Source organism: Corvus hawaiiensis, chromosome 6, assembly GCF_020740725.1.
Source record: "Corvus hawaiiensis isolate bCorHaw1 chromosome 6, bCorHaw1.pri.cur, whole genome shotgun sequence".
NCBI lineage: Eukaryota > Metazoa > Chordata > Aves > Passeriformes > Corvidae > Corvus > Corvus hawaiiensis.
The window spans coordinates 6,128,342-6,140,049 of NC_063218.1; the positions used below are offsets into that span (position 1 = coordinate 6,128,342).

The following is an 11,708-nucleotide window of genomic DNA, read 5'->3' on the forward strand; positions in this document are numbered from 1 at the left end:
CCGTGAACCGGGCTCGCCCTCCACGGCGGGGGCGAGCGGGACAGAGCCCAGAGCAGGCAGAGCGAGCAGAGCGAGCGCCCGTCACCGACGGGATCTCGCCACACACAGGGGCAGCGCGAATGCGGACAGCCCCGCTCCCTCACGGGCAGCCCGAGCGGCTCCTCCAGGCCCCTCCCGACCCGGGCGGTGCGCAGGCGCCGGGGAGCCGCGCAGGCGCCGCGGGGCTGTGGTGCTGCGGGAGCGCATGTGCGGAGCGGCCGCGGAGGGAGCGCGGCGCCGGCGGGATCAGCAGGGAGCCGGCGGGATCAACGGGGAGCCGGCGGGATGAACGCCGTGCCGGGGCTGAAGGAGGACTGCGAGGAGCTGCTCGGCGCCTTCCAGCAGGCCGACACGGTCCGCTTCGAGCGCTTCGCCGAGCTGTGGCGGGAGCGCCGCTTCCACACCGTCTTCTAGTGAGTGAGGGAGGGGATGGCTCCCGGCCGCCCCTCAGGCCAAGCCGCGCCTCCCCCTCGCCTGCCCCCCGCCTGCCGCCCAGTCCCCGCTGCTCAGCTTCCCCCTGGGGGACGGGCAGCCTTCAAGGGGGTGCGGCTGAGCCGTGTGCCCCCTCAGGCCGCACTCAGGGAGAGGCTTGCCTGGCTCGGGATCTGAGGAGAGTGAAGTATCGGTCCCTGTGTAATGCTGGAAAAGAGTTTTTAATTCAGTGTATTTCGTGCATTAGGAATGTGTGTGATTTGAGCGCTGACTCCGCAGGGAGCTTGGTGTAATGCTCGTGAGATTTAAAAGTGTGATCGCAGGATAGTGCATGTTTCACAGAATCATAGAATATCCTGAGTTGGAAGGAGCCCACACGGATCATGGAGTCCAACTCCTGTCCCTGCACAGAACACTCCAAGGGTCATACCCTGTGCCTGAGAGCCTTGTTCAAACTTTTCTTGAACTCTGTCAGGTTGTGATTCTTGGGGTTGTCCTATGCAGGGCCAGTAGCTGTACTCAGTGATCTTTGCAGGTACCTTCCAGCTGAGGACATTCAATGATTCTATGTTTTTAGGACATCTAAAACTTATTTCTCCTTCATGGATTTTCTAAAGCCTGCAGCTTTATATTTACTTGCTTTAACATCCTGCTTTTTTTTGTTTATTTGCTTGTTTTAGTGGTAGAATAAGAGCTTTGGAGAGGAATAAGCTCACAAAGAAGACTCTAGAACTGGCCCAGCAGTACTTCTTTCCCCCCTACTCCTTCCAGATCCGAGTTGGTGCTCTGTACCTTCTGTATGGGCTCTATAATGCCCAGCTTTGTCAGCCAAAACAAAAGGTAATTGTTCCTGAGGTTTTATTCTCAGGGGATACTAGGCATAAGATACGTGGTATACTGCTGTCTACTGTGTCATTATAAATGCTTAGGGAATTTCCTCTTGCTTTCTTAAACGTAAAAATACTTAAAACCAGATGGGAAGCTGTTGGAAAAGGTAGGGGCAGAGAATGTACTCATCATCTGTAGGGTGATCCCCCACTACAGCCTGAGTTATTATTTAGAATTCCAACAAAATTGAGACTGACTGAGTAATTTCCAGTTCATGTTAATTCATGAATGGGTTGAGAGGGTGCATGCTTGAATGACACCCTCCTTGCTGCTTTTAGGATAGGAGACCAATATCCAAAGGAGTTACGAACTCAGTGCATGGAGAAGTCATTTGCTTAGGAACTGTGTGATGTATATTGTGTGCACATGCAAAATTGAGTCCAAATTCTTTAAATGACAAACTGAATTTGGAGTAGTCTACAATGATGCCATGATGTCTCATATTTTGACCTCAGACAAATCAATAACTTTTATGAAGTTGAATTTAGGTAATTTTAAAGCCACTGCTGGATAGCAGCTGTAAGAGAGTACATGAGTTGTCAAGAAACTTATGCAGAGAGAAAGTGAAGTGGGCAGAGTGGATGTGACAGGAGAGAAAGGAGGAAAGAAGGAAGAGAGAACATTTATGAGCATTTCAGTGGCAGCACAGCACAACCTGGTAATAGTATTGTTTCCTAATCACTAGCAAAGAGGAATCTCCTAGGTGCAGATTTTTCACATACTTCAGAATGTGAAGGATTAATGTTTTCAAATGTCAGAAAGGACTTGTGTTCCATGTCACTGTCAAAGAAAGCTTCATGTGAGAGATTTAATACAACAGTATAATAATAATATAATAATCTTATTTGCATGAAATGATGATAATAATAAAAAATGTTATAGTGGGATCCTTTCTGCAGCTCTGTGATCATGTGACATGCTACCCCTTGGACATTCAGGTATTGTCTGTAGTCAGATCACAGTAGTCAGCTGAGTTAATTTTTATTGTTGAAATATTGGTGTAACAGTATGTAACTCTTTTGTTGCAGATCAGAATCGCACTCAGAGATTGGCCTGAGATCCAGAAATTTCAGCAGGATCTGCTTGACTCCCAGCATTATGATGCAGCCTATATCTTTAGGAGAATGCAACTTGCCAGAGCCTTCCATTTCACAGCAATGCCAAAGCTAGTGAGTTATTGCATTAATGAATTACATTTTTAAACAAAATACCCTCATCTTTCAATTCCTGACAGTTCAATAGTACTTGTGGTTAGCTCAGCCTTGAGGCTGTGTTGAAATGTAGTATTTCTGGCTCTACATAGGTAGGTGATACAGAGCTTAGGGGATGTTTGAGTGCTTCTCACCTGAAAATATTTTTTCAGTATCTAAAGTTTCTAATAGATTTGAGATGTCTTACCAGTTGGGGAAATGAATCTGGTTGCTGGATTAAATTCTTAACTAGAGAATAACTTGTGAAAAGTGCTGACTTTCTTCATCAGCAACAAAGCTGTTGTTGATGAAATGGGTTTATGCTTTTCAGCATCTCCCATCTCCTGACTGATGGATATGCAGTAGGAATTCTCAAGAGGTGGTACCATTTTAAGTTTTCTTTTAGGTTACAAACATTGTCTCTTGTTTTAGCTGACCTACAGAACTAAGAAGAAGATTGAGGAAAATTATTTTAAAGAAGAGTTTAAGGACCCGAGTAACAGAGTAAACAGCCTCATCACTAATGATGTATTGGAGGTACAGTAACTTTTAAATGTTGAGTTTTAATTCCTCAGTTGTCCAAAAGCTGTAACTTCTCTAATCAGCACAGTCTTGTCCCTTGTAAGTCTCTTGTGGAATGAAGAGTAAGGTAGTAGCCTGTAGTTTTACCAGACACTCAGAAACGTGGCATTTAGTTTGGAAGAATTGTGGTACCTTTTTCAATACTGAAATATGCTCTAATGTTTTGTGTATTTGCCTCAGTGAGATGTAAAAGGGTGTAAATGGTTAATTGTCACTTAAAATGGAAAATGGGGGGAAGCATGTTTGTTTTGATATATCTGCAGGTTGCAGCTGGAGGATTGATACTTGTGGTAATATGAATTTATTTATCTGCAAGTTTATAGCCTTCTCTCACCTTTATTTCTCCTTTCAAAACTTGGGTTTTTTTATTATATGATACATTTTTTAAAAACCTGAGTAATTCAAGACAGGTGAAGGTTCTTATATTGCTCAGTGATATAACTTTCTTTGCAGGTTTTTTCATATATTGCTGGCAAATGTGTAGCAGTAAGGTTGACTGCAGTGGTGCAGAAATCTGTGAAGTAAAATGTTGCCTCCAAAGAGATGAAAATAAACCACAGTATCAGAATGAAACCTGTGTCAACACTGGCCCTGAATAACATTCTTAGTTTAAATAATGCAAGATACTCTTTCTTCTTTAGCTTATTTGATGGGTCAGTGCTGGGTAGCAGGATTTCTTGCTCTCTAAAACTCAAATGATCTAACCAGAATCAGTTTCTAACATTCCTCCTGGTCCAATGGTCTCCTCAGAATGGTTTCTGTAACCCTGGGTTTGTACACTGAGGACTAATATTGCTTTACTGCTGGAATCTCTTTTTTCCCTGAAACACACTTTTTTTTCTTTTTTTTTTTAATAATTTTAGGAACTGATGAATATTCACGACCACTATCAGAAAATGAAGTGTGTCATTTCAGCTGACAAATCCCAGCCAGACAAGGCCCTGAGCTTGATAAAAGATGACTTTGTGATTAATCTGAGAGACATAACGTTGGAACATCAGGAATGGCAGCAGAACAGAATGGTAGGTAGTACCAACCACTGTGCTGTGGTGACTTAGCAGGTTGGGTGAACATGAAAGAACTGGATTTCTTGGTGTGATTATCTCCGAGCTGGTAAATCTCAGACTGAAGGAGAAGGAACTGTAACACTGAAGGCATGGAGTGTGTAAAACCTGAGGCAGAGATGTGGTGTGGAGGAAAGGACTTGTGTGTGGTCCTGCCTCTGGGATACCACAACTGACTGCTGAGAGGTGAGCCCTGAAGGTGTGACTTCATGAAATACCTCTGTAACACATTCCTGAATCAAAGAAGGGTCACAGTGTAAGGTGGATGTAGAAAATGGGCATGTGTATAAATATTTGTTTTGTTTTTTACAGTTCTTAGATTTTTGCTGTCTTGTATGTGACAGATGTTTAAAGAAAAACACTTTTCTTCCCCACAGAAGTTATTCCGAAATGCTAAAGAAACTGATGAAACAGAAAACAAAAAGAAAGAAAGGACTTTGCTAGAATCAGAGGTAAGAAAGCTGAAGTACTTTGCTGCATTGCACAGGCCAAATCTGGTCATTTTTTTACTTCAGATCCCAGGCTAAGCAGTGTAAGTTAAAGTTTGATAGCGTCAAAATAAGTTCCAGGGACAGCTGGTGAGGCTGGTTACTTGGTTTTGTTTTTAACTCACGTTGTTTTCTGTTGAGCTGTGAGCATTTACTGCTGCAACAGCTCTTTTATGCTCATAACAGAAAGTCTCTCTCAGGTAAGGAGAGAAAAGAGCTGTATTTTCTTGGCCAAACTCCTTTACACTTCCTCCTGGAATTTCAACTTAAAGCAATATTAATTTTTTATGCTACAAAATTGTCTCATGTTGTACTTGTCTGCTTCTTTCAACTCCGAATTTGAGTAAAATGTGAAATTTCAAATTTGATTTTTCTCCTCCTGGGCTTTGTGACAGTGAAGGCAACCAAAATTATGCTCTGTCTTTTTAATAAAATCTGAACCTTTTTTTCTTGAAGTACCATTTTGGTGGCATTGAAATTATGTAGAACTAATTATAGAGTTACAGCTGTAGTGAGATATTGCTCAAGTGATTGCCTGATGTAATATCCCATTTCAGATCTGCTGTGATAGAATAAGAATCTTTTCTGACTGCACTCTTGTTTCTTTGCAGGGTTCTGAAAGAGCAAATGCCCTGGCCAGAATCAAATACAGGTCTTACTCTGCAGTTGTTGAGGTGGGTATAGAATTTCATAACAGGGAAGTATTATTGTTCAATAAGAGTTTTAAGGACCAGTGTAATGTAAATGTTGGGTCAAAAAGGAATGAGTTAAAATTGCACTCTGTAATTCAGTTTTTGAATGTTCTAGTTTTCCAGCAGGGAAACCAAAGCTCTTATTCTTGTTAGATTTATGGAACAGTGCAGGTAAGGCCTGTGCTTGGAGGACTTTCATTTACAGGATATCTTTTAATGTCTACTCTCTGTTTAAGTAGATTGAATTTTAAGGAGATGTAATAAAAATACCTGAGAGTTTAATTGCTCAGATTCCTTGAATCTGAGATATTGGAATCTTGGAAGATGCCTGTGAAAATGGGACCTGGGAGTTTAAAGTCAGTTGCAAGTTCTTGGAAACTTTGTTTCAATAGCTTCTCCTTTAAAAAAATACTGTTGGTTTGTGTTTTTCTTAGCAGTCCTATGAGAAACATCTCAGCTTTCTCTGTTTATTAAAATCTCATATTGAAAAATGTGTCATTAAATGAAACAGGGCTCTGGCTTTTGTAACAGTCTGGACTTGTGAATGTGCACTGATAATGTTTTCTAGGCACTTAAGCAAAATATGGTGGTAAGGAGCCTTTACAGAGCAGCAGTTTTTGGAAGTGTTCCTTTTGTGGAGGGCTGTGCAACATGGTGTGGGTTGGTAGTAACAGAGAGTGGATTGGGAATTAATGAACGTTTCATTATCTGCATTTAAGTTATACACTTATTAAATCATAGAAGGGCATTGTCCTGTTAGAACTGAAGAATAGCAGCTAGTGGGAATCCTCTCTCCCTCTTTCCCCTTCTGTCCTTTCTCCACCCTTCACCAGGTTGATGCTCTGGTCCCTGCTGGTTTCTCAAGTGACCTGCAGCAAGATCTGGTTGTAGAAATTCAGCTTTTTTTTTGTCATTCAGGCTTCCAAATCCAGGAGACATCGTCAAGTGCAGTTAGAATCTTCCGAAGCAGGATCCAGTTGTGGGAAGGCTCCAAGTCGAAGTGAAAAATCCATCAGGAGACCACAGCCAGCAAGGAGAAGAGGTTCTTCAGAAGTCAGAGGTATTTCTCCATTGCACCCATGAACCTGGGGAGATTGCAAAAGTTTATCCATTGCTTTGCTGGCTGGGTTAAATTTTGCTGTTGATCAGTGGAACACTTGGGAAATTACTTTTCCTAAGGAAATTCTCTTTCTCATATCTAACTTTTCAACTGATAGAAGTTGCTGTGCTGTCTAAACCTTTTGTTTACTCCTTATTTGTTAAAGGTTAAATGAAATTAAACAGCAAAATGGTTTTGAATTGTCTTTATTTTTTGAATTACCTTTATTTCGAAGATGGGGATTTAATTTCAGAGTTCTAAACTCTGTTTTCAGACTTGCTTAGCCTCTGCTAGAAAAAACCTTACTGAGGAAATTAATTGTTCTTCAGAGGAGAGCATTAGGCAGTGTTGCCTTTGCTTGACTTTAAAAGAGTAGATGAAGTGTTGGGGAGCAGTAAGGGTGTTTTGAATTATCACTGAACTGAGTTGGTGATTAATTTTCTTTAAATTGGTAGTGTTAATTACTTGTTATTGGAGGTTTCTTAGTGAGCCATATTGAAGGTACTGTGAAAAGTAGGTTTGCCTACAGCATTTGACCAGAATCTCAGGAGAGCAGCAGCAAACAATCTTTTAACTACTGGAGAAGGGACAGAGAAGCAAAAAAAAGCTGACAGTTTTTCCTCAAAATCTGTGTGCAGGTGAAATGCAAGTGGCAAGGGAAACTGTTACTCGGCATATCGGGATGCCAATAATCACAGAAGAGAACTCGGATGAAGGAGGTACAGTGATTGGAATTCCAGCAAACCTGTGACTTGTTTTTAAATACCCCTCTGCTGTGTTTTTCTGAAACTAAAGCTGATATTTTGGATCATGTCTTGCTGCCTTGCAAAAGCTAGATTTGGTTTTAGCCTGTAAATTGTTGCATGAAAATTGAAACTTTGAAACACCATGGCAAAATCCAGAGAGTAATTTTTTCTGCACAGATTTCATCATGGTGTGTTCAGAGTTAAAATTGGTCCAGTTTAAAGGAGTCTCATTCTTCTGTAATACAGGCTTGTCTTGAGGAATTCCATTGTGTTAGGGAATAGTGATTTTTTTGGTTACTCATTCACTTACAGAAGATGCATTTTCTGGTAACTCTGGGAACTCAGGAAAGAATAGCCCTTGCTGCCCTTACCTTTGCTGAGGGGATATGGGAGGTTCCCCTCTAACCTTAGTTTCATCTGGGCAGTGTTTCAGGGGTTGAGCTCCACTGCAGCAATAGCATCCTCTGCTGTACCGAAAGCTGACTGACATTGCTGGGGGAGGACTCTGGGAACTGCAGCAGAGGAGTGGATGGCTTTGCTGTCACTCAGGCTACTGCAAATAATGTCATTTTAATTGGGAAGGAGTGGTCAAGCAGATTGCTCAAAGCTTACTGTGGAGTTGCTCTGCAGAAGCATCAAATGGAGATGTTGGATGATACTGAGCTGCTTTGCAACTCAGAAGCTTCAGGGTCTGTTCTCAGCTGCATGAGGAGAACGTGGCACAGTACAAAGAAAATTTCATCCTCTTTTTCATGAGGTACATTATTTATCTGTGCCCTGGGAAGAGCCCAGGGAACTGCTTTGCTGCCCTGTCTCAAACACAGGAGGTGTTCCTGGGAGAGGAGCTTGCCAGCTAAAAGTGGAATTTCCACTGGCAGCCCTGGCTACTCTGAGGCTGATGGGGTTTGCTTGTGTAGTGGAAAGCAAACTTGGTAGACCAGAGGTCTGGTTCTTAACCTGAAAAGAGGAATTAATTAAGTTGCTTAAAGGGGCAGCAAAGGGTTAACCACAACTTCTGGAAAGCTTTGATGGCAATAGATGAGCGTGAGGAGTACATCTTTTGCAGTTAATTTTCTATCCAAAATTGTATGTAAAGGAAGGATATTTAATACAAGGGAGTGTAATAACTATTAAAATATATTTTTAGTGACATTGTACATTTATATTTGCTCTTTTTAGAAGCAAAAAAGCATCTCATAGTACTGAAGTGAGATTACATTTTCTGGTCAGTTTTATTTGTAGACAGTGGGAATTCATACAATTTTAAATGGTCAGGTTGAAGGTGCCATGGTGCATCTAATATTGCACTTTGTTTACTTTCTCTTCACTTGTCCACTTGTTGAGGACAAAAAGTTTCTTTCTAAATCAGGAAAATCCTCCATTTCTCAGAATTTTCCAGTAAATTCTGAAGCATTAAAAATACCCATAAGCAGTTTCTTCATATATTTTGTGCTTAATTTTGTGAGTGTTCCATTTGTCAAATTCACAGCAAAATCTGGAAGGTGTTGGTGATGAGCAGAAAGCTTTTAAGATGGAGTAAGTTTTGAAGTACAGTATTCATCAATGGAATTTCAGTTGATACTTTGAATGATATTGTGCTGTAGAATCTAGAAAGGTTTTCTTTTTCCTATTTAAAAAACATGGGGAGAGGGATTGGGAGGGGATCTCAAGAGCTCATCTAGTTCATTTCCTGTGCTGGATAGAATTAATTCTACTTGAACAATTCCCATGGGGGAAGATAGATTTAAAAGCTTGTAAAGAAACCCTTCTCTTGATTTCCTTTCAGAAGTATCTGTCCCCAAGAGGAGAAGACGACGTTAGAGGATCCAGTTGGAGAAGCACTAGTGTTAATGCCAAAATGAAAATATCAGAGGTAACACCAAGTGCTTGTTTTGGACACATTTGAACATTACAGAAGTGGCTGGGACCAGAATCAGAGGTGATGCTGGAATACTGGTAGTGACTGGGATACTTCAGCTGTCTCGTGGTGCAGCACCTGGTGCCTTTATTCCCCTGGTGAATGCTTCATGTGGCAGACCAAAGTTGCTGTGTCCTGTCTGAGATGGAAAGAGAAGGCTCAGAAAATATTTGCCCATATAAGATGCATCTATAATCCTTTATCTCCAAACATAAGGTTGTTGACTGTTGAAAATTAGTGCAATAAATTATTTTTCACTGTTGACTTGCTCCGTTTTATGGTGTGTAAATTTCACAGATGTGGAAATGAACTTGCTGATAAGCCTTTTGTTGTACCCTGGCTCCAGCAGATCTGGAGTTACTGTATATTCAAATGGAGGGGTGTAAAGTGTGTTTATTAATTCTGCAGATAACCCTAAACTGTACAAGGGCAGGACTGGAATTCAGAATTATCTTTATAAATTGGAGGGGAGTGAAAGAAGTGGGTGTGGAAATAAACATGGATCTCAGTACTGAGAACAGGCACGGCATGGGGAAATATTCACTTGGCAACAGTGCAGCAGAAAAAGCAAATGGACTGAGAATCATCAGCTGGAGTGTTTCCTGTAAGCACTAAACCCAGTAGAACTTGTGTCACTCAGCCTTGGTAGGCTGTAGCCTTAAATATCCCCACCTGACCACAACAATTTAAGAAGAATGTGGATAGTTACTCTCCTTGGAATTTCTCCAGTTGATCACAGCTGTTCTTTCAAGAAAGGCCAAAGGGGTTGGACTGTCCTTTTCTACAAGAAGGAATATAAAACAGAAATTCAGAAGATTTTGAATATAAAAGGGACCTAAATTGAATGAATTAGTTTGCTAGTATGATTCTCAAAGGCCAGAGGAATTGAATTGCTCTTACCTAGAAGAAAAAACAGTTGAATGGAGATATAAATGGTTTTACTATAAAAATATGTAATGTGTTGTTTGGCAAGGAGGAATGGGCCTAAATGACAAAGAGGTTGGACACTGGAAAAGCTGATGGTGAAGTGCCAGTGTTGCACTCCACCTTGTTAATGAGAAAAGAGGAAACACTTTGTTATAAAGCCAAACCTTATTGCACTGTAAACTGAACAATCGAGTATTCAGTTGAATAACCAAAGTCTTTATAGTCTAATCCAAAAGTCATTATTATCCCGGATCTAATGATTATAGAAAAAGAATACTTCTACACAGATTAAAAATCCCTATGGTGGTAATAATACAGTTAAAATCATCATATATGCATTTTGTTTCTACCCTTTTTTTCTGGTTTATCGTTCACTCTTCCACCGCACTCTTTGGCCTGAGGTTGGGCTTAGGCTGTGGATGCAACACGCCTTAGATGTGGTCTGTTTAAAAGGACTCATCTATGGCTACAAAGGCTTTGGAGGTGTCATTTCTGTAAAATTCGTACAATTTGGTTTTACTTGGGTTTTCTGACTAACATGGCATGTGCTTTTTTGTTACCAGCACAAACTCTCCCTCTGTGCATTTCTGCTCCTAATTTTTGATTAGCAGGTACAAGAGACATAGAAGAGACCTCAAAGGGAAACAATCAGACTCCTTTTGCTCAGTAACATGTTTAAGGGACATGTTTAGTACTGTTCCCTGCAATGGCACTTTTTCATAACATGAGCATTTTATTTACATCCCCTTATATCTTTGAACCATCCTAAGACCTGGGTAAGGGATGGAATTTGTCACAATTTTTGGTACACCGTGACATGAGTCCTCCCTGCACTCCTCTGCAAATGATTTGCAAAGCATGCAAAGGCTTGGCTAGGCACAAGGATGGATGCATTCAACTAGCAGTTTTCATATTGTAATAATGAAAACAAATGTTCTGTAATTTGTTTATAAAATTACATAGATGTAAAATGGAAGTTATTATTATGAAGAAACTTAGAACTGCTAACTATATGCATGGTGATGTTTCAAAACAGTAATCCCGAGAATTTAGAGGCAGCTGTAAGCAGAGTTTCACAATGCTGGTGTAATTTTGAAAAGAAAGAATCCCTTGCTGCAGTCTGATGCGCAATTACAGGTTCTGAAAAACAAGAGAGGGACTTCCTAAAATGCTTCATTGAAGAAACCAGCTGTCATTAAAAAACCACAACAATTCTAGACTTCCAAACAGTAGTAGTAGTAAATTACTTTCTGGGATCTAAATTCTCTTCTCCTGCCTGTAGCCTCAGCTTCTGCAGTAGCTTAAAGCTGGAAGGAAATGTAATCTCTGTAATGCCAGCCTAACTTCCAGCTGTGCTGATGGATAGGAATGAGGCCATATGACAGTGTGTATCTGGATGTTGTTACAGTTTTCAGAAATAAATGAAATACATACGTTTTGGCTGAAGCTTCTCTGAGGTAGAAACACAACTGTTCAACCAAAAGTAGTCACCATTTCTTTGGCTAAGCTAAAAGATCCTCTTAGTGAGGCTTGAGCCAGTGCTCAGTGTTAGCAAGGATAATGTGGGTGATGAAAAGCAAAATAAACCTAAAACACCTACAAGTGACACCAGTTTACAGAATTACAGAATCGATTATCTTGGA

The 11,708-nt window shown here is 40.9% G+C and overlaps 1 protein-coding gene across 1 annotated transcript; it reads left to right on the forward strand.

Annotated features, from left to right (window-relative positions):
* Positions 1 to 229: 229 nt before the first annotated feature.
* SNAPC1 (small nuclear RNA activating complex polypeptide 1) lies at positions 230 to 9,402 on the forward strand. The gene is made up of 10 exons (XM_048305859.1): positions 230 to 452; positions 1,152 to 1,311; positions 2,388 to 2,528; positions 2,982 to 3,086; positions 3,995 to 4,153; positions 4,573 to 4,647; positions 5,295 to 5,357; positions 6,294 to 6,435; positions 7,113 to 7,193; positions 9,007 to 9,402. The coding sequence occupies exons 1-10, from the start codon at positions 325 to 327 to the stop codon at positions 9,039 to 9,041; spliced, it is 1,089 nt and encodes a 362-aa protein (XP_048161816.1). The 5' UTR covers positions 230 to 324; the 3' UTR covers positions 9,042 to 9,402.
* The last annotated feature ends 2,306 nt before the right edge of the window (positions 9,403 to 11,708 follow it).

Excerpts from the sequence above, each read along its gene's own strand:
- SNAPC1 (XM_048305859.1), top strand. The coding sequence starts at position 325 with ATGAACGCCGTGCCGGGGCTGAAGGAGGACTGCGAGGAGCTGCTCGGC. Across the intron at positions 1,312-2,387 it reads TTTGTCAGCCAAAACAAAAG|ATCAGAATCGCACTCAGAGA; the intron begins GTAATTGTTCCT and ends CTTTTGTTGCAG. Across the intron at positions 5,358-6,293 it reads CTTACTCTGCAGTTGTTGAG|GCTTCCAAATCCAGGAGACA; the intron begins GTGGGTATAGAA and ends TTTGTCATTCAG.